This window comes from Podarcis filfolensis (genome assembly GCF_964270895.1).
Source record: "Podarcis filfolensis genome assembly, chromosome: 10".
NCBI lineage: Eukaryota > Metazoa > Chordata > Lepidosauria > Squamata > Lacertidae > Podarcis > Podarcis filfolensis.
Genome location: NC_139612.1, coordinates 72,909,497 through 72,935,307, shown reverse-complemented (window position 1 = coordinate 72,935,307; position 25,811 = coordinate 72,909,497). Strand labels below are relative to the sequence as shown.

General features: G+C 44.3%; 4 protein-coding genes across 7 annotated transcripts in view; all 4 read right to left on the bottom strand.

Annotated features, from left to right (window-relative positions):
- Positions 1-3,301: 3,301 nt before the first annotated feature.
- On the bottom strand, positions 3,302-4,260 carry LOC310743784 (olfactory receptor 5T7-like; the record flags this gene model as incomplete). Its single annotated transcript, XM_083574240.1, has 1 exon — positions 3,302-4,260. One exon carries the CDS (start codon positions 4,258-4,260, stop codon positions 3,307-3,309), a length of 954 nt encoding a protein of 317 aa, XP_083430366.1. The 3' UTR covers positions 3,302-3,306.
- A 2,840-nt stretch (positions 4,261-7,100) lies between these two features.
- Positions 7,101-25,811, bottom strand: part of NME6 (NME/NM23 nucleoside diphosphate kinase 6) — a 101,527-nt gene continuing 82,816 nt past the window's right edge. Inside the window, exon 7 of one of the 4 annotated variants that reach the window (XR_014538780.1) lies at positions 7,101-7,193. The gene's annotated coding sequence lies outside the window, so the exon portion shown is untranslated. Of the gene's footprint in view, positions 7,194-16,519; positions 16,681-25,811 lie in introns of those variants that run through there. The other 3 variants (XR_014538783.1, XR_014538784.1, XR_014538781.1) reach the window with 3 other exon arrangements.
- Positions 11,546-12,511, bottom strand: LOC310744086 (olfactory receptor 5T7-like; the record flags this gene model as incomplete). The annotated part of the gene is made up of 1 exon (XM_083574828.1): positions 11,546-12,511. The coding sequence occupies exon 1, from the start codon at positions 12,506-12,508 to the stop codon at positions 11,546-11,548; it is 963 nt and encodes a 320-aa protein (XP_083430954.1). The 5' UTR covers positions 12,509-12,511.
- On the bottom strand, positions 20,631-21,536 carry LOC310743061 (olfactory receptor 5V1-like; the record flags this gene model as incomplete). Its single annotated transcript, XM_083573150.1, has 1 exon — positions 20,631-21,536. The coding sequence occupies one exon, from the start codon at positions 21,534-21,536 to the stop codon at positions 20,631-20,633; it is 906 nt and encodes a 301-aa protein (XP_083429276.1).

The following is a 25,811-nucleotide window of genomic DNA, read 5'->3' as shown; positions in this document are numbered from 1 at the left end:
GTGGGTGGGTAGCAGAGTCTCCACCTTTCTTCCTGTCAGAACAAGGGATGGACCAGGCTGGGGCTCATCTTCAGCCCAAGGAATGGTTCCAGTTTCTGGCTGACCCTCCTTGTCCTTCAGGCATCACCATACACCCTATAATTGGTCACAGTTCTGCCTGCATCTTGTGGCCCAGCTCCAGCAGGGAAGAGAGCTTTTATTGTGTGTTTGAGCAGCCCTTGAAGAGGGAAGGAATATCAGGGAGTGCAGGAAAAGACATCTCTTTCCCTTGGGTTTTCCCCTTGATAGAAAATGCTGGTGCCAAGGGTATAGATTAGATCTCAAGGGGATCAGGGAATAGCAGTGTTCAAATGAGGCTCTCAGGGAGGAGGGGCGGAGGAAATGAATTCAATCTGCATTTGATTCACGCTTTCCAAAAAACAGTACGAAGATCAAAACACAGCCAGCATTTCAAATTTGTAATTCTCCAGATCATACAGGGCAGATATCCAGCCAAGTCATATTTGCAGAACTATACGGGCAAAGGTAAAATACGGAGAAATGGTTGCATTTGAAGGGGAAATGGTGTTTCAAAGAATGAATATGTCAAGCAAGACTGCATACAAAAAGGTGTGTGTCGGGAGAACTTCGCACTAAGATGCTGATGAATTTTTAGGAAGACTTAACAAAATAAAAAAAAACAGAAAAAGACGTGGAAATGTGGATCCCTGAAATTAAAAGAACTTAACTGTGGAAGAATGGGAATTTTTTGTTCTCAGAGGACTAAATAGGAAACAACAAGAACAAACTGTTTTTAATGTTTGGTGCTTTGTTGTGTTTTATATATTCTGTAAGCGGCCCGAGTGGCTGGGGCAACCCAGCCAGATGGGTGGGGTATAAATATATTATTATTATTATTATTATTATTATTATTATTATTATTATTATTGGATTTAGGTCTGAGGTCCAAGACGAATCCCCTTGTGACAGTGCGCCATGTTGAATTTGGCAGCTAAGCAGCTCTTCAGACTGGGAGACAATGCAGTTGCTGAACTGGGTGTTGGACACAAGACCCAGTGCAGAACCATGACCTAATTCTTTGGAATCTGTCTAGTAATGTATTGCTGAATTAAGTCTAACCAATGGGAATATGGTGTTAGCCACTGTACTTCGACCCCCAAGAAAATTTTCTCCAAAGGCAGGGACTTCCGGGTTGGCGCCTCCGGCAATGGCGGAATTCCTCCGATCGGGAGGAACCCGCTCCGTGAGAAATAGGGTCTGAACCGCCACGGCGAAGGCGGAGACCCCCAGAAATCACAGGCAGAAGAAGCCTGTGAACTTGGGATTCGGCTGGCACCTTTTGCGCCCCCTACTCGCGGGGAGACCCGGCAACGGGAATCCGGAGCGACGTGGGGTGAGCGGCGCGGTGCTTTGAATCGACCACTTCTTTCACGGAGTGAAGCTGCATTGCCGCTGTCGGGGAGCGCTGACTTTTTTCCTGTGGACAATTGGATTTTAAACAACAACCCATGAGTAGAGCGGAAAATTGGACATTTAAATAAGTTAATTTGGCACCGAACGGGGAAGGTTCAAACAGGAAGTCCACCTCCCCTTTCTGTAAATAGACTGAAGCAAAGTACTTGCTAACTAAGGTCTTGGAAAGTTTTATGTAAAGGATCCAAAACTCCACTGATTGAAATTATTTAATCCCCCCTGGAAGCGGGGGGAGAACCTTTAGGAGAAGGTGGAATTTAAAATTGAAGCACCACGTCTCTGAACCTGGGAGCGGTTTGTAAAAAGCCCATCGACGGTGAACAGGATAAATTTGACAGCTAGTCTAAAAGAAGGACATTGTTTCCATTGTCCGCTTCTGCGCTTAAAAAGAAGGAAAAGTAACTAAAAATTGTTACTAATCTTACTTTTGGAATTGTGCTGGAAAGGATTGATACAAATGAAGTCTGGCTTCCTCTAGAGGGAGCATTGGGACATTGTTACAAGAGTGCAGCTGCTAAAATAAAGACTGTGGGAAACTAGTTTTGACCTTGAACATCTCAAGAATGTCGGCTAAGGAAGAAGTAATCTCTGCACTGAATAGGACAATCTATTTGTTGGGAAAGTTGCATAAACAGATAGATGTCATGGCTACCAATATTGACATTTTGGGAACGAAAGTGGGCAGCAGTACAGAAGTGGACAAGAATCCGGCACAGGAATCTATCTTAATTGAACAAATTGATGAATTGGAGAAGGAGAAAGTCGCTGTTGTTGAATATAATGCAATACAAGGGGGAGCCTTAACCTTACAGTGGCAAATGGAGGATTATAAGTTGAAGCCCTATATGACTGTAACTAGGAAAAGCCAGATTGTAAAGAGGGGAGCCTGGCCTGGTTTGGAAAAGGAAAGTGGGAGAGACCCCCTTATGCAGGGATCAACTGGCTTTTGGGGCATGGATGTGGGCCAGGAGGAGCTTGGAGCCTTTGGGGCTTTTGGACTTGGAGGATTTGTGAAACAAGATCTGGAATACTTTGTGGGCCCTGGCTTCAACTATGGAAATCTGGCGGACTGGTTAAGAAGGAATCTAAGCATCGTTGGGTTGGAGCTCCCCCGAGATCTGTTTTTTAGCATCAAAGATTATCAAGAGGATCGGCAGAAGGGACATCAAGAGGAGTTAAGAGCCTCGGATATAAGATCTCCAGGTTGATGGACTGTTGGAGGTTGATGGAACTGACGGCAGGGGCCGAGACCAGGGAGGGGAGACGGCGGGAAAAAAATTGGGAATTTAAAGTGTATATATGGAGATTTTTTTCTTAAAAAAAAAATTAATGAGAGATGGAAAAATCGTGGAATGAAAATTTTATGACCCTAGGGGAAATGTCTTAAGAGATCAAGTTCAAATATATCAGTTTTAATGAGAAATAAGATTAAATAAAGTAAAAATGGATGGTTAATTGGTGAAAGAAGAGAATGTAAAATTGCAGTATATTAGGATGGATTATTAGGATAGAAACAAAGATGAAGGATTTGCTGAAATATTTAACTGAACTGGAATACATAGAGGGGTGTGTGTGAGGAGGTCAAGGAAATAAGCTAAAGAAAGAAAGTTAGGTAAAGGTTTGATTTGATGCTTTTTTCCCGATTGTATCTGTTTTTCTTTTTCTTTTTCTTTTTATCTTTATCTTTATTTTTATTTTTTTATTATTTTTTGATGTGACTTGTTTTTATGTACTGATTGTGTTTTCTTTTTTGTCTCTCTTTGTAACCTTTAAAACTTGAATAAACATCATTTTTTTAAAAAAGAAAATTTTCTCCAAAGGCAGGAGACCCTGTTAGTGAGGGAGATCAGAGCCCTTCTTCAAGCCCCCCAGAACCTTCCTCAGAGCTTCCTTCACCTCCTTGTTGCGGAGGCTGTAGATGACAGGATTCAACATGGGGATGATGATACAATAGAGAGTGGAGATCAGGGTGTCCACTTCCAAGGAGTAGCCTGCGCTCGGGCGGTTGTAGTTCACGTTGGCCATCCCAAAATAGATGATGACCACAACTATGTGGGCGGCGCAAGTGGAGAAGGCTTTTCGCCTGCCGGTGTTAGAGCGGATCCGAAGGATGGCTGACAGAATGAAGATATAGGAGATGACCACCAGGAGGAAAGTCCCCAGACTGACAAACACACTTGCTACATGAAGGGCCATCTCGTTGACGTAGGTGTCGCTGCAGGCGATTTGCAGAAGAGGAGGGACATCGCAGAAGATGTGGTGGATCTGGTTGGCCCCACAGAAGGTCAGGTTGGTGGAGAGCACGGTGTGAATAACAGAGTCCAAGAGGCCCCAGATCCAAGAAGTGGTAGCCAGAGGGACACACACTCTTCTGCTCATCAGGTGAGCATAGCGCAAGGGTTGACAAATGGCAGCATAGCGGTCGTAGGCCATGACAGCCAGCAGAGCACATTCAGTCCCTGCAAATGTCATCAGGAGGAACATCTGGACCATGCACTGGTTGTAGGAAATGGTGTGTCTCTGGTGCCAGAAGTTTGCCAGAATCTTGGGGATGGTGACGGATGAGTAGCAGACATCCAGGCAGGATAAATGGCTGAGGAAAAAGTACATGGGGCTGTGGAGGCGTGAATCCAGCTGGATCAGGGTGAAGATCACCCCATTTCCCACCAGGGTGAAGAGGTAGATGGTCAGAAAGAGCAGGAAGAGGAAGGACTGTCCCTCGTGGACCCCAGAGAAACCCAAGAAGATGAATTCGGTCACTGGTAGCGTCTGATTCCTGCTTTCCATGGCTCTGTTGAGGTCAGTTCTGAGTGGAGAACAAGAAAGAAAGAAAGAAAGAAAGAAAGGGAATGCAGATATGTGCATGGGCCAGAGGTGGGTTGCTGGTATTTTTGTCCGTAAAGATTTCTCTGCTTTCATCATTTTCATAGTCTCAACAAGAACACATTTATAAATTCATTTTATAATTTATGCGCACAAAAAACAACAACAGAGGATGTGTTACTGCCCCAGGTGGGGGCATATTCAACTTTTGGGGGTCTGCAACTGATGTAATGCAAAGCCACTCCTGACATAAAGAGGGGGTGGGGTTGCGGGCTCACGCCCCCAACTACAATCTCGCGGGGCTGGCGTCAGCCCCGTGGGACTCAGGGATTCCCCTAGCTCATCAATATTCATCACCCTCATCGCCAGCCAATCAGCTGACGCTGGGGGCGGGCTTACCAGGTGCACTTAAGGTCAGGGCAGCCCTGACTCGCCCCCTGGGGGCATATTCAACTTTTGGGGGTCTGCAACTGATGTAACGGCAAAGCATTTTCTCATAAGTTAAGTCAGCACAAATAATCTGGTGCTGATAGAATTCAAGATACAGAAATAGGCAGCTGAGCCTGAACCTTGCTTTCTATTCCCTGCTTGGAGAGGGGGTCCCATTGATCTGGAAGACACATCGGTTTCTCTAGGAAGGAGGTCTTCTGCTTAACCTTTAGACCCATAAACTCATCGAATAGTTGAGTTGGAAGGAATTCTGAGGGTCATTTAGTTCAATGCAGAGAACTCGACTAAAGCATCCATAACAGACTGCTCTCTTCTATATTAGTTCATATTCTTTCTTAACAATAAAATTATATTCTTTGATCTCTTCCTGGTGGGGGTTTTTTTTTGGGGGGGCTTGTTTTTATAGCTGGATACCCTCCCACAAACTTACCTCTGTGAAGTAGAAAAGGACTTCTTCAGAGAGAGGATTAAATCAGGAGCAGAGCGGTGAGAAAGATTGGGCACATCTACATTTATTTTCCTTCCATCAAACCACACCTGGAATACTTTGAGACCTTTCTACTTGCCACACCTTTAAAAATAAGAGACCGGGTTGCAATTCTATAAAAGCAACTTAAGGGATTTCTGCAACTAGAGCAAGCATGGGAAGTAGGGATTGAAATAGCACAGTGTATCAACTCAGCGCATGCCGTTCAAAGGGAAATCTCACAAGGCATGCATGTAAAATTTCTAAGGTTAAAGGGAAAAGATGCCATACGGGGGGGGGGGAGCTGATCAGGTATTCCATTTAAGATCAGAGTGAATAAAGCGAAACTCTTCTAGACTTACCTCCTGGTACAGTGATATATTGGTTCTCAAACTTAATCCGTCCCGAAAGTCCATTCAAAGTGTTTCAAAACCAAGGCACGCTTTCCCATACAAAGTAATGCAAAATGGATCAATCCGTTCCAGACTTTTAAAAACAACCCCTAAAACAGCAATTTAACATGATTTTTACTATCTAATGAGACCATTGATCCATAAAATGGAAGCAATAAACAATGTACTGCAGTCATGCAATCCCTCAGTAGCTGAACTGGGTTCCACACAGTCACAAAACCAAAATCAAAAAGAGCCTGAAGAACACAAAATAAATAGCAAAAACAGACAGACCTCAGCGTAACACTCAAAACAGAAGCATGGCACTCAAAACGGAGCACTTTTGGCTTCCGAAAAATGTTCACAAACCAGAACACTTACTTCCAGGTTTGCAGTGTTTGGGTTCTAAGTTGTTTGAGTACCAAGGCGTTTGAGAACCAAGGTGTTAGAATTCCTGCTCCATGATTGCAGTAATGGGATTGTTGTCTTTCACATGACGGTGTATGTTTTGACTCCACAGAGTGGGAAGTGATGGAGACAGGATGTTTGTGTTACCGTGTTCTGTGAAGTGGGACTATTGTCCTTTGTTCTTTCTCTTTGCTGTCTGATGCTAGAGAGAGAGGGAGCCATGTTGCAGTGCTCCGTATGTGTTTATATGTAAATAAAGTAGATTAGCCAAAATGCTGAGTTGCTGAGGTCTGTCACGCAAGTTGCGCAAACTCTGTGGATCCCTAAGTGTGCCGGTCTGTTGCCATTGGTCGCTGTGATGTTCGGGCAGAAGAAAGCTTTTTAAACTCCTGAACTACCAGGAGGGAGGGAACATGCCAGTCGGGCATGTGTCTCTGCCAGGGTCCTACTCAAGTGTAGGACGAGCTCCTACCACTGTATTTTGAAAAAAAGGAAGCTCTGGAAAAGACCCTAGTGGCAGCTAGACTGGTGACTGGGAGCGGCCGCCGAGACCACATAACACCAGTCCTGAAAGATCTTCATTGGCTCCCAGTATGCTTCCGAGCACAATTCAAAGTGTTGGTGCTGACCTTTAAAGCCCTAAACGGCCTCGGCCCAGTATACCTCAAGGAGCATCTCCACCCCCATTGTCCAGCCTGGACACTGAGGTCCAACGCCAAGGGCCTTCTGGCAGTTCCCTCCCTGCGAGGTTACAGGGAACCAGGCAGAGGGCCTTCTTGGTAGTGGCGCCTGCCCTGTGGAATGCCCTCCAAGCAGATGTCAAGGCAATAAGCAACTATTTTACTTTAAAAAGACAACTGAAGGTGGCCCTGTTTAGGGAAGTTTTTAATGTTTGATGCGGCACTGTTTTTAATATTCGGTTGGAAGACGCCCAGAGTGGCTGGGGAAACCCAACCAGATGAGTGGGGTATAAATAAATTATTATTATTATTATTATTATTATTATTATTATTATTATTATTAAGATGGAGGGCACAAGGAGAAGGGGACGACAGAGGATGAGATGGTTGGGCAGTGTTCTCGAAGCTACCAGCATGAGTTTGACTAAACTGTGGGAGGCAGTGGAAGACAGGAGTGCCTGGCGTGCTCTGGTCCAGGGGGTCACGAAGAGTCAGACACGACTAATTGACTAAATAACAACAACTATATGTTTCAAAGGCAGTAATGAGAGGTCAAATAATTTTAAAAGACTCGTACTTGAAAAAATAAAACAAAGGGAGAAGGCATGCAACAATCAGAAAGAAAGGAAACACATAGCTATGTTCTCTACAAAAAATGATAGAGAAGAGTAGAAGCAGAGAGAAAACAATATGAGCTCATAAACTGCACTCAAACAGAAAAAAGCTAAGGTTTGTTAGTATATCTTCAATAAAGGAAACAAAGCTGGCAGATCGTGACCATATTTGTTTAAAAACAAATAGTAGAATAATTTGGTCCAACAACTAAAGACCAATGAGGAGAAGCTGATAATAGGATCTGATAACATCACAAATGAATTTTTAAAATTGTATGAGAAATTGCATGCATCTGATTGTCCCAAAAATGATGCAATTGAAGCGTTTAATGATGTCTAGCCCAATCTGATTCTGATAAGCACCAGCCTCCCACAGTGATCTCCACAGGATGGTCAGTGAGATTAAAATAAAATAAAATAGCCCCTGGACCAGAAGGCTTCACAGTTGATTATTGTAAGAAATTTGAACAAGTCTCCTGCCCATGCAGTTGTAATGTGTTCACTGTGTACATCCAGAAGTTCTCCCTTTTGCTAAGACTGTTCTGAGAACCGCAGCTGGTCAGACTACAGAGATGCCAAGAGATTCAGCAAGAGTAGCAAAAAGGGATAAATTCTAGATGTGCATGAGGGACATGGTGTCAACTTGAAGGACCGTGGCAGCATCACTTGCTTCTGTGAATGAAGCCCTTCTGAGCATGGCAGCCTCAAAACCCTGCAATGGCCACACCTGACAAAGGTGGAACCAAAATATTCTGCTACAAAAATAAATAAATTCTGTATTGTATTCCCCTGTAATCAATATATGGTTTATATTTGCATCTTATCTTCAGAGCACCCAGTACAAATTTGTGTGAGTGCTGTTTGATGCTCTCATGACCCTCTCTCTGACCAGCCCTGCCGAATGAGATGTAAGGTCTGTCTAGTTCAGAATCCTTCTCTTAGGGATGCCTAAAGAAGTCAGTCTTGGCCCATTGTTCCAAGAAATGGCCCGATGTGTTATGTACGTAGTTAAATATGTATTACGAGGGGTTTTTTCTCTTTACAGTTGCAGATTTCTGCAGAATGGAAGAGAATTATCAGTAGAAAACATGTGCAATCTACAAATTGCAAACCTCCCCCTTTCACAAAGTGGTCCTCAGATTCTGCTAGAGAAGTTGACCACCAGAGCCCTTGAGCAATAGCCCTCCAAAACAGATACTCCTCAGGGCCATGTGACCTCTGGCTAAAGTCTAGCTACCGTGGCTAATAGCCATTGATAGACTTTCCCTCCTCCCCATATCTGCCCAAGCCCAATTTAAAGCTTTTTAATGCAGGGGAATTACAGCATCTCCAAGCAGCCAAACCCAAAAATTTCTTATGCACCATGAGAAGCAGTTATTTTGAAGGGGTGAAGAGTGGCGAGCGACTGCTCTGAATCCACGGGCAATAAATAAGGCTGATGCATAAAATCACTCTGGGCTTGGGATGGGGAGTGCATTAGATTTGCATTCAATGGCAAACATACCTCATTTGCACAGTTTCCAAGTTTCTGAAACAACCACCCTTTGAAATTCACGCTTCCTTGAATTTTGCAATGCAGTTCTCTGGTGAAGTAACACATGCAAAAATGCATTCTACCAGGGGAAATTGCTTTGCAAAATTGCAACAAACGAACACTCGTGTATATACTGTATTAGGAGAGCGTTGCACTAAAATGCTGGTGAATTTTCATGAGGACTTAGCAAAGATTCCAAACTGCTGTTAAAATGTAGAAAAATGAACTTAAGAGTGGCAAAATGAAAAATGGAGCGAAACTGAAATTTGGAGATTTGCTCATTCCTACTCTGGACAGAGCAAATCCAGCACTGTGAACATTTCACAGCTTTCCTGACCTGCATGGAAAAATGAATCATTTTGTGCTCAGTTTTAAACCAGCCAGCCTGGATTATTTCCCCATTTCCCAGCATGATTTCTGGTTTAAACCTCTGGAATGATGTTAGACACCGTCCAGTTAAAAAAATTCCCTGGTTTCAATCAAAGTGGTGCATGCAGATGAGCAAGTCCTATCCCACCCCCATCACAAAGGAAACCTTTCCTGGGTCTGAGGGCTACTTCATGGACACCTTCATTTCCCTTCGCTTCTCACCTGGCACCTTCCTGCTGCATGGATATGGTGGGGCACCTGTTGCCTTTGGAAAGATGCGGAGAAAGTCAGTTTTAGATGCTGATGCTTCTTCCAGGTAACCCAGTGAGGAGAGTCAGGCAGGAGTTCTTCCCCCAAAAAGGTCCCCAGCTCTTCAAGCATCAATCACAGGACCTAAAATTAAGCTGCACCCTTCTTGTATTGTGTGGGTCCAACTCTGGCAGGAAATAAGGTTTATACTGAGTGCTTGAGCTGGCCCTGAAGAACACACATTTGCATCAGGAGAAAGAAAAATCAAGGAGTCCAGAAAAAGATTTCTCTTCTCTCTCTCCTCCCCCCCCCTCGGGTTTTTCTTTTAATTGGCAGAGAAGTTTGGAGTCGTGAGCGAAGGGTGGGGACCCAGGGGGTTGGGGAATACCAGTGTTCAAACCAGGCTCTCGGTTAGGGAAGGTGGAAGAAAATCTATTCAATCTCCATTTAATTCACACTTTCTGAAACAATACGGGAATCAAAGCACAGGCCGCCTTTTCAATTTGCACATTTCCAAATCTTGCAATGCAAATCTCCAGCCAAGTAACATGCAGAATAAATGTCTGAAGTAGGGTAAAGCATGGCTAAAAAGGCATAAGTTGCTGAAAATAACATACAAAAAATGAGGAACGTTTTAGGGGAAATTGTGTGTGTGTGTTTTTTAATAATGTTTTTAAAAGATACAGAGTATCGAAATAACCGTACAGGAAAGCTTACAAAATACTAAAGGCACTTAATTTTAAAATATAATACAGAATGATGCAACAAACAAACAAAAGGTCTGGATGGGGATGGGAAGGGTAGGGATTAGGAGCTTAATTATACATACCTTATGTATTGTAAAAAAACCAGAAGCCTTTTTGTTAGGAATAACAGGAAGAGAGATAAATAGAAGGGATTACAAACTTTTTCAGTATGCAGTAACAGCGGCAAGAATATTAATGGCCCAAAAATGGAAACAAGAGGAACTACCGACTTTGAATGAGTGGAGAATGAAACTTATGGACTATGCAGAACTGGATAAAATGACCGGAAAAATTAGATACCAGAAAGATCACAAATTCATCGAGGACTGGGGAAAGTTTACGGATTATCTGAAAACTATATGTGATGAACAGATAACGCTAGTGGGTTTTAAGGAGGTTTTGTGATAGTACAAGGTATATTGTAAAAAAGAAACAGAGATGGAAGGATAATATTAATGGGCAATATTATATATAGAAAATGCGTGAAGATAGGGAAAATGGATGATTGATGGAGGTGCCGGTGGAAGTTCAAAAATTGGGAATTTGTAAACATGGTTGTATGGACTTATTTGTAATGGAAAAATTTAATAAAAAATTTATATATATATATATATATATATAAATTATACATACCTTAACAGTAAACAGAAAATCGAGAGTCTTGTCTTGAGCTTATACATTGGTGTACAATGCAGAACATATAGTCAAATCTGCTTCAGTTAACGGTTAAAGTGTGTACATAACTAAGGATAAATAAATAAATGAATAAATAATTCTTTATTTATACCCCACCCTTCCTGGTTCAGAAAACTGGGCTCGGAGCGGTTAACAACAAATTTAAAACACTTAATTGATGCAACAAAAAACAGCATAAAATACAGTATAAAACGTGAATAACAATAAATTCAGAATACAAAAATTAATTTAGGGGGGAAATCCATCCAGTAAAAATTAGATGATCACCAGGGCTAGCTGGCTAAATTAGTCCTATAAAGATGAGGGGGGCATTTGCTAGGTTCATATTCTGTTCTAGCTGCAAGAACAAAGTTGTGCAAAAACATGTGTAACCGCAAACTGCAAGTAAAGCAAGATAACTGCAAGAAAAGCTGGTTCTAAAAGGGCAAACCTATTTTAATAACTGGTTGAAGTCTTCTTGTAATCTTTGTAAACTTTCAGTGTATCTGAGGAAGTGATTTGTGTGTCAATATTTTTGCACTTTGTACAATGCTCAGAGCACCTTTGGAACAGATGAGCAAAGAGACCCTCCTGATAGAATAAGGAGCGGTGCTGCTAATGTACATTTCAAATGATTATCTAGTGGTCTGATTTCCACACCACTTGTTAGTGAGGGGAATTATATCCTTTCTTCTGACCCCCCAAAACCTTCCTCAGGGCGCCCTTCACCTCCTTGTTGCGGAGGCTGTAGATGAGGGGGTTCAGCATGGGGGTGATGATGCAGTAGAGTGTGGAGACCAGGGTGTCCACTTCCAAGGAGTAGCCTGCGCTCGGGCGGTTGTAGTTCACGTTGGCCATCCCAAAATAGATGATGACCACAACTATGTGGGCTGCACAAGTGGAGAAGGCCTTGTGCCTGCCGGTGTTGGAGCGGATCCGAAGGATGGCCGACAGAATGAAGATATAGGAGATGACCACCAGGAGGAAAGGGCTGATCCCCACAAAAATGCTTGCTGCATGAAGGGCCATCTCGTTGACATAGGTGTTGCTGCAGGCGATTTTCAGCAGTGGTGGGACATCGCAGAAGATGTGGTGGATCTGGTTGGCCCCACAGAAGGCCAGGTTGGTGGAGAGCGCAGTGTGAATGGCAGAGTCCAAGAGGCCCCAGATCCAAGAAGTGGTAGCCAGAGGGACACGCACTCTTCTGCTCATCAGGTGAGCATAGCGCAAGGGTTGACAAATGGCGGCATAGCGGTCGTAGGCCATGACGGCCAGCAGGGCGCACTCAGTCCCTGCAAAGGTCATCAGGAAGAACATCTGGGCCATGCACTGGTTGTAGGAAATGGTGTGTCTCTGGCGCAAGAAGTTTACCAGGATCTTGGGGATGGTGACAGATGAGTAGCAGACGTCCAAGCAGGATAAATGGCTGAGGAAAAAGTACATGGGGCTGTGGAGGCGTGAATCCAGCTGGATCAGGGTGAAGATCATGGAGTTTCCCACCAGGGTGAAGAGGTAGATGGTCAGAAAGAGCAGGAAGAAAAAGGACTGACCTTTTTGGACCCCAGAGAAACCCAGGAAGATGAATTCGGTCACCACCAGCGTCTGATTGCTGCCTTCCATGGTCTGCATCAAGGTCAACTCTGAGAAGAGAGCAGCAAGGAAGAGAGATTAATGCGGACAAAAGAAGGTTCCAGAACACACACATGTGAAATCATGGGCAGAGGTGGGTTTCTTTTTTTAAAAAAAGATTTTTGGCAGACAGTAACTGAAAGCATCAACATAACTGTATGGAACAACCTAACATTTGCAGAGCAAAACATCCTCTTGAATTATATACCCAGCACGTGGAACCTTAGAAAAGGACAATTTGACTGGACTCTCTGTGCCCTTACCACAGCAAAAAGACTGATGCTGATGAATTGGAAAAATAAAATTGTGGTTCCCTTCTACGACTGGATTGAAGACTTGTACAAACTTAGAACATATGAACAACTTGCATATAAATGCAGATTAAAGGGCTGAATGCCAGTATAGTCATACCTCATGTTACGTCTGCTTCATGTTACGTTCTTTCAGGTTACGTCCCGCGGCGACCCGGAAGTACCGGAAAGGGTTACTTCTGGGTTTCGCCACTCACGCATGCACAGAAGCACAAAGTGACATCACGTGCATGCGCAGATGTGGCGAATCGCAACCCGCGTGTGCACAGATGCGCCACTGCGGGTTGTGCTCTTTTCATGTTGGGAATGGGCCTCTGGAATGGATTCCGTTCGCAACCAGAGGTACCACTGTATTTACATTGTGAGGGAATAAGGAAAAAGCAACCAAGTGGGGACCTCTTGAATCCACACGTCTTCATCTTGACGTACAGCTCATATTCTCCTAGACAACTAGGATGCATTTGCAAACTGCACGAAATTAAAAGAGGCCTGCATCTTGGGAGAAAAGCAATGCCAAACCTAGACAGCATCTTAAAAAACAGAGACAGCACCTTGCCAACAAAGGTCCGTATAGTTAGAATCATAGAATCATAGAATCATAGAGTTGGAAGAGACCACAAGTTAAAGCTATGGTTTTCCCAGTAGTGATGTATGGAAGTGAGAGCTGGACCATAAAGAAGGCTGATCGCCAAAGAATTGATGCTTTTGAATTCTGGTGCTGGAGGAGACTCTTGAGAGTCCCATGGACTGCAAGAAGATCAAACCTCTCCATTCTGAAGGAAATCAGCCCTGAGTGCTCACTGGAAGGACAGATTGTGAAGCTGAGGCTCCAATACTTTGGCCACCTCATGAGAAGAGAAGACTCCCTGGAAAAGACCCTGATGCTGGGAAAGATGGAGGGCACAAGGAGAAGGGGACAACAGAGGATGAGATGGTTGGACAGTGTTCTCAAAGCTACAAAGATTAGTCTGACCAAACTGCGGGAGGCAGTGGAAGAAAGGAGTGCCTGGCGTGCTCTCGTCCAAGGGGTCACGAAGAGTCGGACACGACTAAACGACTAAACAACAACAACAACATGATAGGTCTGTAGATGGGGGACCCTGCCTCCAGCCACCTAACTGGGATTTACTATATAGGTTTCTTATATGAAAAAAGAACATTAATTGCAGGTTTGTTGAAAATCTTGTCTGAGACCACAATGGGGGAAACTTGGGGAAACCTGTAAGGGTCATCATTTTGATGGAGGCCAAAAGAGACGGGTTTAGTAACTGCCTGAATTTGAAGTCTGATTTGAATTGGGAAGTAACTAGTAAATATTTAGGATCCTCCATTCCAACCACCTGGAATTCAGGAAATCTCAGCTAAAACATCCCTGAACCATCCCTGAGGCTATCCAACCTCTGTTTAAAAGCCTCCAAAGTTGGAGAGTCCACTACCTTCTGAGAGAGTCCGTTCCGCTGTCTAACAGCTCTTGTCCTCAGAGAGTTCTTCCTAATGTTAAGTCTGAATCTCTTGCCATTTGTCCTATCAAAAAATATTACTGAGCTATGTAGTTGGAGGGGGGGATTTGTTTAAATAAAAAGCAGATTACTGCAGAACAGAACAGAAATATCGGCAAAAAATATAGGAAATTAACAGATGGGCTCATCCCAAAGCAGTCAGCTGGATGACACCTAATAAGTTGAGCTTTGGGACACTAAGGCAATGTTTTTCAGTGATATGTAACATTTCTCTAACTTTTAACTATCCTGGCTAATAGTCTTTGATATACTTTCCCTGCTTCTTTAATTGCATCTAAGCTCCTTTTTGCAGTTGTTTAAGGTAAAGCCATTGTGGCATTTGGAGGCAGCAAAGGCCATAAATTGCTTATGCACTGTGAGAAGCTGCCCTTTGGGGGTGGGTGGCGTCTGTCCTGAACCTACAGCTGATGAATAAGAAATTTTTTTCCCTTCCAGTAGCACCTTAAAGACCAACTAAGTTAGTTCTTGGTATGAGCTTTCGTGTGCATGCACACTTCTTCAGATACACTGAAACAGAAGTTGCCAGATCCTTCTATATAGTGAGAAGGTGGGGAGGGGTATTACTCAGAAGGGTGGTGTGAATGGGTGATTGGCAGATAGCTGTGATGAGCCTGTTGACGACTCTTAACGACTGCAATAGGTCTTACAGGAAAAAGCAAGGGGTGAGAAGGTGAAAAATGGCTTTGTCATGTATAATGAGATAAGAATCCAATGTCTTTGTTCAGACCAGGTCTCTCCATGGTTTTAAGTTTGGTAATGAGTTGCAATTCAGCAGCTTCTCTTTCCAGTCTATTTCTGAAATTCCTTTGTAGTAATACAGCTACTTTGAGATCTTGTATAGAATGTCCTGGGAGATTGAAGTGTTCTCCTACTGGTTTCTCTGTCTTGTGATTCTTGATGTCCGATTTATGTCCGTTTATTCTTTGGCGTAAGGTTTGGCCTGTTTGTCCAATATAGAGAGCTGAGGGACACTGTTGAGTTTTGACTATGGCAGACCAACACGGCTACCTATCTGTAACTGATGAATAAGGCTGAACCATAAAACCACTCTGGGCTAGGGGAGATACTAAGATTCAGTTCCCCTCCCCCTCTTTCCTTTTCCTTCTGTGATGGAACCCCTATTTGGGGACTTCCCTGGCTTTTTTCTGGCTCACGTAGGACCAGTCTGGGTAGTTGGCCTTGGTGAAGATTTGACATTTGCTCCGCCCGAACAGTTTTTGATCTGGGCTTCCACTGAAATGAGGCTGCATTTTAAGTTGTATTTTAATCCTGTTTTTAAGTTGTATTTTAATCAATTGGTTTTATACCGGATGTTAGCCGCCCTGAGCCCAGCCTTAGCTGGGGAAGGCAGGGTATAAATACATTTTATTTTTATTATTATTATTATTATTATTATTATTATTAGGCAAGCCTACTGAATCAGCTCTTTCTGAAACAGCATGCAAACTGAAAAATAGCCACCCTTCACACTTCAATGCAGTTCCCCTGTCAAGTAATGTGTACAAAAATGTGTATACTGGGTCTGTGGACACGGGTACACACACACACACACACACTGCAGATAACATGCAAACATGTGTTATACAGTGGTACCTCGGGTTACAGATGCTTCAGGTTACAGACTCCAGAAATAGTGCTTCAGGTTAAGAACTTTGCTTCAGGATGAGAACAGAAATTGTGCTCCGGCAGCGCGGGGGAAGCGGGAGGCCCCATTAGCTAAAGTGGTGCTTCAGGTTAAGAACAGTTTCAGGTTAAGAACGGACCTCCAGAACAAATTAAGTTCTTAACCAGAGGTACCACTGTATTGGGGAAAATTGCTTTGCAAAAAGGTGTACATTTGGCAAAATGAAACAAAAAAAAAAAACCCACACTAACTTTGCACTAAAATTGTTGTGGTTGTTGTTAGAAATAGAATTTGTATAACACCACCCACAGATCTCAGGGTGGTTCACCACATAAACGATTTGCCCATTCCTATTCTGGAAGAACTGATGCTTTTGAATTATGGTGCTGGAGGAGACTCTTGAGAGTCCCATGGACTGCAAGAAGATCAAACCTCTCCATTCTGAAGGAAATCAGCCCTGAGTGCTCACTGGAAGGACAGATCGTGAAGCTGAGGCTCCAAGACTTTGGCCACGTCATGAGAAGAGAAGACTCCCTGGAAAAGACCCTGATGTTGGGAAAGATGGAGGGCACAAGGAGAAGGGGACGACAGAGGACGAGATGGTTGGATAGTGTCTTCGAAGCTACAAACATGAGTCTGACCAAACTGCGGGAGGCAGTGGTAGACAGGAGTGCCTGGCGTGCTCTGGTCCAGGGGGTCACGAAGAGTCGGACACGACTAAACGACTAAACAACAACAACAACAACATTCTGGACACAGCGAATCCGACTCAAGCAGGTCGCTGAACACTCTGAACACTTTGAAGCTTTCCTGTGCTGCACAGAACATGGAATCGCTTTGTAGCCAGCTGTAAATCAGCCAGCCTGGATTATTTCCCCGTTTCCCATATTGATTCAAACATCCTGCCCAGTGTTAGACAATGCCCAGTTTGCATGCTTTTAAACAAACCAGTGCACGCAGACAAGCAATTCCTCCTCCGGACCCCATTGCAGATGGAACCTGCGCAGGTTCCCTTATGTTTCTGCTCCTCACCTGCCATCTTCCTGCTGAATGAACTCAGGTGATTGCTGCAGAGTCAGACAATTGGTGGGGAGAAAGTCAGATCCAGATGCTGCTTCCAGGTGACCCAGGGAGGAGAGCCAGACAGGAGGGAGAGTCCCAGGGACAGAGAAGGTGAGGGGCGACAGAAGGTGTTTGTAGATTTCAGGGTCCCCACCTTCCACCGTGCCAGGACTGGAGACAAATCAGACCCATGTTCTGCCTAAGAAAAGGTCTCCGTTTCTGGCTGTGTTTCAGGCACCACCTCATCTCCTAACACCTGCCTGTGTCTTGCCTATACAGCCTGTGGACCCAACTCTGGCAAGAAAGAAGGTTTTTATTGTTTGAGCAGCCCCTGAAGAACATGCATTTGCAACGAAAGGAAGAGAGATCAAGAAGCCCAGGAAAAGACACCCCTCCCTCTGGGCTTTATTTTTCTCCTGGCAGAAAATGCTGATGACAAGGGTATTTGGCGTCACCCAAGGGAGTCAGGGAATTGCAATGTTCAAATCAAAAAGGACTGGCTCTTATTTAAAAATGGGGAAGAAAGTCAGTTTAGCTTTCATTTAATTTCACACTTTTCCATTTTGGGGGGGGTGTCGGATGGCAAAGGTGGTTGCTCACGAGTAACCAGGCAGGACTCCGACCTGTCTTTTACAGGTTTTATTTAGGTGCAAAACTATTTACAGCGCAGAACCCCAAAGTTCATGTCTGCCTCAATCACTAGCAGAATCCGGGAGTGCTTGTTTCCTGGACCTCCCCCAACATAAAAGTCTTGTTACGCCCAGCCTTTTCCTTCCCTCTTTGCGCTTTAGACCTCTGTGCAGGGTGGGCGATGGAAGGGGCGTGCTTCCCTCCTGGCCGGCTTGGCCAGGAGCGGTGCTGAGGCTTCCACCAGCATCCTCTGGTCCTTTCACCTCTTCCTCACTGGAGGTGGGGCTTTCCCCATCACTGGAAGAGGAACTGCCCCTCCGTTTCACGCCCCTGTTCTGATGGCAGTTCCATGACAGGGGTGGGGGGTGGGATGCAGTTCTCTAGTCAGGGAATGCATACAAAAATGCATGGATAAGTAGGCATATGTTTCTAGAAAAGAGACAGAAAAAGCATTTCTTTAGTGAGAAGGAGAGCATAGGAGAAATTTGCATTAACATGCTGGTGAATTTTCATGAAGACTTTAACAAAACAACAACCAACGACAATCTAATGTGGAAATGTGAAGAACTGAATTTAAGACTGGAAACTGAGAAACAGAGAGAAATCAAGAGTTTCTCTTGGGGAAGAACTTTGTAGAGACTCCATCCAATGGCAGCGGAGGCCGTCTGTGCAGCAGCCAATCAGGGACCACGTGATAAAAACTACTAGTCTTAATCTATTTATTTAAGAATTTTCCTACTGTGGTAGACTTTCAAAGCAGATTCTTACTCTATGAATCCCATTCAAGCAGAGAAGACCTTGGCAAGGAGATGTTGGCTGCCCAGAGGATCAGCCCAGGAAGGGCACGGACGGGCAGGTGGGCTCCTAGCAAGAGTGGAGAGGCACAATTTTTGTGCTCCCCTGGGCCTGGGCCTCTGGTGGAAACCAACCTGACCAACGCTCAGGTACGCCCCTGCATTCAAGCGTGGTACCCAAAACAGAAATAACCTGGCCTTCCTCCAGTGATGTTGGAGAGAGTTGCTTTCTTACGTTCTATCATAGGTGTTAGAATAAGTCAACAAATGGAGGAGTGCAGGGGTCACTTGCACCTTCTCTCTTGTTGACCCACTGTTGATTGATTGATTGATCCCATCTTTTTCTCCAAGGAGCTCAAGGCGGCCTACATGGCTTCCTCCCCCGTGGCAGTAGATAAGCAGAACAAAGGAAAAGGAGTCTTCCTACCAGTTGGAAACTTTAATAACCATTGCGAGCGAACAAAGAACCCATCTCCTAGGAATGGCGGTGCTCCCAGTTAAGGATCCCACCTTCTTACGTCCCTATTAATCTACATCACGTCTACATCTTGTAATTTGAGTTTGTACCCTCTGTACTTTCTGTGCTTTCTGTTCTGACCCTTTCTGAGAGCTCTTCTTGACCTTGGGGAGAGTGGAGGAATGCTTTCCGGAGACAGTGGATCTGTTAACCCTCTCCCTCCCAGTGTTTCTTCTCCTAGCTGCTCCCCATTCTGTATTTCCCAGCTTCTGCCTTCTGAACTATGCCACTTAATCTGCACATGCACCCCTGAAACAAGACACGACATGAACTGCAGATCCATCCATTGAAATTTGCACCTCTACAAATGTTGCAATGCAGTTCTCCAGCCAATGAATGTGTGAAAAATGGATATACTAGAGTAAAATGTTCATAAAAATTCATGTACCGGTGAAAATAACACAGAAAGCATTAAATTAGGGAAATCGCATAAATGTGCATATTAGGCAATGACATAGAGATATGTGTATATCTGCAAAGATTTGCACTAAATTCCTGATGAATTTTCAAGAAAACTTTTCACAAACTTGCAAAATGATGTGGAAATGTTGAGAGCTGAAATTAAGATTGCCAAAGAAATGGAAACTCGGAGAAATCAAAATTAATCAAATTACTGCATAACAACTCTTTTAAGTTCTCAGCAAGACAGGTTAAGGGCACTAGAGGCATGGTTAAATTCCAATAACATGGAATACCCAGTTACCATCCAAGGCTATTAGCCATCAAGGGTTTGACTATACAAGAAACCCCAAATATATTCATACATGACTAAACCAACAAATAAATAAATAGCACTGTGGGTCTCAGTACTGGACTGGACTTATTTGTTAGTGATGCTGAGCACTGACATTTTTGAAAACGTGAGTGTTTTAGACATGAGACATGCAACAATAAAAATGTATAGAGAGAACTCGGAGGTGACTGAAAAGGAAAATGAGTAAAGACAAAGAGTTGAGAAGATGGGACTGAAAACATCATTGTAAACATGAAAGCAGCAGAAATAGAGATGATTGGACTCCAGCTGATCGCGAAGCATGGGTACCCCCCACAAAAAAATTATAATTTGGAAAACATTTGGACTTTATTATGTGTATTGATGTAATTTGGACTAATTGGTATGATAAGTTTAATTTGGTAAATGGAAACTTAAAAAAAAACTTTTTTTTTTAAAAAACACACAATAAAAATGTATAAACTGATGGCAACTACGTAGGGAAAATGAGCTCTTGTCAATCGATGGGCAAGAGATATTGGTGATTTGTGCACCATATCAGGATTCCCAAGTTCCATTAAAAAATATATACATAAACATTTCTGTGCCAGAGTTTAGAGTGTTGTTTCTTTATTCATTCATTCATTCATTCATTCACTTACAAACAGTTCCACTCCCGCTGTTCCACCCAAAAGACAAGATGGGGGAATTGTTCAACACTTGTGCCATGAAGGGAGCAGGGCTGCCCTCTGTGGTGGCCACTGTGGCCAGGCAAATGCCAGGGGTACACCTTGGCTCTGGCAGGGCTACCCTGGCACCAACTGTGATGGACGGGTCTGCCTTGATCTCCATCCCACAGCTTGCTACCATCCAAGCATACCTGCAAGTCTTAAGCAGCCAGGGAACTCTGAGAGTCTCATTTCTGGCATCACTATCTGCTTGAAGAAGTGTGTCATTTCCTCTGGCTTTCCAGGAGCTTCCTCAGGGCTCCCTTGACCTCCTTGTTGCGGAGGCTGTAGATCAGGGGGTTCAGCGCAGGGGGGACAATGCAGTACATCGTGGAGATCAGAGTGCCTGTCTCCAAGGAGTAGCCCTGTCCAAATTGGTTGTAGTTAACCAACCCATTCCCAAAGTAAAGGGTGACCACGATCACATGAGAGGCGCAAGTGGAAAGGGCTTTCTGCCTGCCAGCATTGGACGGGATCCGCAAGACAGAGGAGAGGATGTAGAAATATGAGAGGCCAATGGCCAGGAAGGGGACTAGTCCTATAAATACGCTGGCTACCTGAGTCGCCATGAAATTGATGTACAGGTCTCCACAGGCAATTTTCAACAACGGGGGGACATCACAGAAAATGTGCCCAATCTGGTTGTGCCCACAGAAGTGCAAGTTGGAGCTCAGAGCGGTGTGAAAAGCAGAATGGAGGAAGCCCCAAACCCATGCGGTAGTGGCCAGCTGGGCGCAAGCCTTGGCGTTCATGAGGCCCGAGTAGTACAACGGCCTGCAGATGGCGACGTAGCGATCATAAGCCATGGCAGCCAGCAGCACAGCTTCTGCCCCCGTGAAGGACATCAGGAAGAACATCTGGGCCATGCACTGATTGTAGGAGATGGTGTGTTGCTGGTATAAAAGATTCACCAGGATTTTGGGGACAGTGACAGATGAGAGGCAAACATCTAAGCAGGACAGGTGGCTGAGGAAGAAGTACATGGGGCTGTGGAGATGGGAATCCAGCTGGATCAGGGTGAAGATCATGACATTACCTGTGATGGTCACCAAGTAGATGGTGAAATATGCCAAGAAGAGGTATCTCTGGCCATCTAGCATGCCGGAGAAACCCAGGAGGACAAATTCCATTACCTGTGTGGTCTGGTTGTTGGCTTCCATCGAGGATATGGAATTCACCTGCAAGGAAAGGAACCTGTACAAGAAATACATTTTGCCTATCCCTGGATTCAGCATCAGTAATGAGGAACACCAACTATCTTTTGCTGGTGCATTTCTGGGGATGGAGATAAATCTGATTCTGATTGCATTTAAAAGCTTGTCGCTTTCCAGAACAACACACAGACTGAAACACAGCCATTCTTTGCTCAAAATTCAACAGCACTGCTCTCCAGCCAAGTAATGTGTACAAAAATGGACAAATTCAGCATACAAATGCATATATTGGTGAAAACAGCATACAAAGGCAGGTTAAATGAAGGGAAATTGAATTGCAAAAGGTGTGCATTAGACATAATGGCATACAAAAATATGTTTTAGGATAAATTCATTGTAAAATGTTGATAAATTCTCACAAGGACAATTTACAAACTGATGTGGGGAACTCAACTTAAGACTGGGAAGATGAGAAACTGAGAGACCCTGAATGTGACAGCGTCACACATCCTTTTGCCAGTCCTTCAGGGGGAGCCTCCAGGCAGAGAGAGAGGGGCAGGTCAGTTGAAAGGCCACCGTCTTGCTTGTGGATGTCTTTACATGTCCCAGATCAGAGGCACTTGCTAATGACTTCTGTTCTGTCATTAGGTTAAAAAAAAACACACAGAGAGAGAACATGTAGAGGGTTGGCTTAATAAACTCTGAGAAAATGCATGAACCTCCTGATTTGATTTCGATGATCAAATATTTGAATTACTTAATGAATTGTCTAAAGGCAATAAAATAAAGCAGAGTTGGGGAGAAAGAAACCACAAGATCCAACACACCTAAGTGTCAGAGACAATAACACAGTCTTCATGTCTGCCTGAATTCTAACCAGCTTAGCATGTTGGATGCTCATGTTTCCCCATCATCTGCAACTGAAAAAGCTGCAGATAAGGAAGTATGGTAACTTACCTCCATCCTGTGTCCCACCACAGTTAGGGCTTTTAGCATGCCATTCATCCCTCCCTCAGTGAGGTCTAGCCACCCCACAGTATTCCTTAGGTTCAAACAAGTATTTCACAACCCATTCCCATCCCCTTTGCAAAGCTTCACCTCCTCACCAGGCCCCACGGAGAGACATCTCCTTTCTTGCCTTTTTGTTCCTTCCTTGAACCCAAGTCCTGTTGCTCCCTGTTAGGAAGGGCTAATGATGCCGAGACCAGTGAAGACTTCTGGCGCTCACTTTCAGTGCAGAGCATCTTCACTTAAGGTTGCTCAAGAACCTGCAGAGCTGCTCTGCCCTGGAGAAAACCAGCAGTCTGACTCTGTAGAAGGTTGCTCTCAGCTCCAAACTTCCCCTACAGATCTTGCATCTTGTGCCTTCTCATAATCTGCCTCGATGCCCACAGAACCTTCAGTAGTTCAGCATCGTTGTCAGTCCATCTCAGGGCTTATTCCCAAGACTACCTGGTGAGGAGTTAACTACAGGGCATTAGAAATGCCAGCTTTGCACCTAGCCCAGGTGAGCTGGTTGGGCACCTGCCACCACAAGCATCACCCCCATTTTCTGGAAGAAGGCTGCCAATGTTTCCTTTCGAGAGCCTGCAGCGGCTCCAAAGTTTCTGCAGTTGCGTGGGGACAGAAGTGTCTCGGCAGGTGAGGATATGTTGCGAGGCAGGGGCCCTGGGGACGCCCCTGCAGAGGAAATCTGCAGGGAGTGAGGCAGGAGAGGAAAACTCAAAGAAAACAGGTGCTACTGTGAGACTTTCAAGGAGGTGTGATGGAGCTGCAGAGAATGATGTCAGAGCCAGAGAATGGCATCATCCCCCCTATTTTCAAAGTCCAGTCCTGGGCTGCCCTGATTGTGTGGCCTAAATGACACCATCCACACGAGGGACAGATCAGCACAGACTTTGGGGGAACTCAAGATGTGCAGAAGTTAGTGGTGGAATCTCCTGAAAATCTCAAGCTTATCCACACTGGTTTTATTATTATATATATTACGATACACATAAAACACTCCAGGTTTCCAGTACATACAGCAATGCATATAACATTATGCATATAACATTTATGTATAACATACATAAAATTATGCAGCAGAAATATTGCATCACATGTTGTTGTTTAGTCGTTTATTCGTGTCCGACTCTTCGTGACCCCCTGGACCAGAGCATGCCAGGCACTCCTGTCTTCCACTGCCTCCCTCATGCAGGTAGCTTTGAGAACACTATCCAACCATCTTGTCCTCTGTTGTCCCCTTCTCCTTGTGCCCTCCATCTTTCCCAACATCAGGGTCTTTTCCAGGGAGTCTTCTCTTCTCATGAGTTGGCCAAAGTATTGGCGCCTCAGCTTCAGGATCTGTCCTTCCAGTGAGCACTCAGGGCTGATTTCCTTCAGAATGGATAGGTTTGATCTTCTTGCAGTCCAGGGGACTCTCAAGCGTCTCCTCCAGCACCAGAATTCAAAAGCATCAATTCTTCAGCGATTTGCCTTCTATTGCATCACATAGGATACTAAAATGCAGAGTTGGAGTGGACCCCAATGGTCATCTAGTCCAGTCCCCTGCAGTGCAGAAAGCATGGGGTTTACGGAACTCCTTTTATACATTTTACGTATATCCAGGGGTTGCTCCCCGCTCACTCCCTGCTCACCAATCGAAACCCTTGCCCTTGCCCCACTTCTGCCCAACACCCTAGTGCAGGGATTTCCAACAGGTCAGTCCCCAGGAGGTTTTGGTAGATCGCTGCCGATCGCTGGGTCTTTTTCCTTGCCTTGGTAAAATTGAATCCAGCTCTGCCCCCTCACCCCACCCTCCATTGTTGCACGATCTGCAGAACAGAAGACGGAGTTTACTCAGTGAGGCTGCTTGTTTCCCCAGTGACTTGTTAGTGAGCGGCTGTTCCTCTTTCTCCCAAAACCCCTTTAAAACTGGGTTTTCGTCCACCCTAAAGAAAGCTCAACAACATTTTTTTTAAAAAAAAAAATTTTATTAACAATTTCAGCAAAACAAAATTTCAAAACATATCATATTCATTATTCCCCATTTCCCCATCAAACCCTCCCCCCCGAGACTTCCCTCAGCTCCTCTCTGAGCACGTATTATTCTCTGCATGTTATACACTTGTACATATCCTTACATCATCTATCTATAATGTTATCAACCAATAAATTTGTGTATGTTTATTCAAACCCTGCCAGTCTTGATAGCACAAGGATGGAAGAATGAGGAGGTCCCAACGAAAGAACAGCGGCAAGAAAAATTGATGACTTACGCAGGATTGGCTAAATTGACGTACAAACTGTGAGACCAGGACAACTGTGACTTTAAGGAAGAAGGGGAGCTTTTTACAAATTATCTAAAAAGACAACAAAATGAACTGGACTCATTGGCAGAAAAAGCTCAACCACTTTGACTTGAACCTCTCTTGGGAGTTGGCCACCCCTGCCCTAGTGGATCCCCTCACAGCTTAGAGGCTCCTCTGAATAAAAGTTTGTAAAATAAAATGACTCCTCATTGTCAATACCTGTTGTTGGACCCAGAAATATTACAGGTACTGCTCCCAAAATATTTGGGAACCACTGACATAGCAGTTTGGCATTCTCTCCACAAGAATGCAGTGAGTGCTCTGGCATCATGAACCTTCCATCTCTTGCTCAGCCTCTCTCTATATGCATAAAGCTGTAGAGAAAATGCACCCAGCCATATAGTGGAAGCAGAAAGTCCCGGGAAACCCCACTGTCTGAACTCAGCATGCCACACTCATCTGCATGTTGGAGAGAGTTGGGCTTTTAGGGGTTTTACTTTGGTGTTCTTTCATATTTCCATGTATTCACTTTTGACTTCGATAAACATGCTTGGTAGATCAGGGGAATGCTGTGGACATAGTGTATCTTGATTTCAGTAAGGCTGTGGACAAAGTCTTCCAAGAAGCTGCTAAAAGGTGGGCTGGATGAGGTATCTGTTAGGTGGATTTGTAGCTGGTTGCATGATCAAACCATCATTAATGGTTCCTTGTCATCCTGGAGAAAAGTGGTTAGTAGGGTACCGCAGGGTACTTTCCTGGGTCCGCTGTTGTTCAATGTCTTTATAAATGATTTGGATGAAGGAACTGAGAGGATGCTCATCCAATTTGCAGATGACACCAAGCTGGGAGGGGTAGCTAATGCTGCAGAGGACAGAACTGGGATTCAGTATGACCTTAGCAGATGGGGAACTGGGTCATAACTGAATGAAATTCAATAGGAGCAAATGCAAGGCAATTG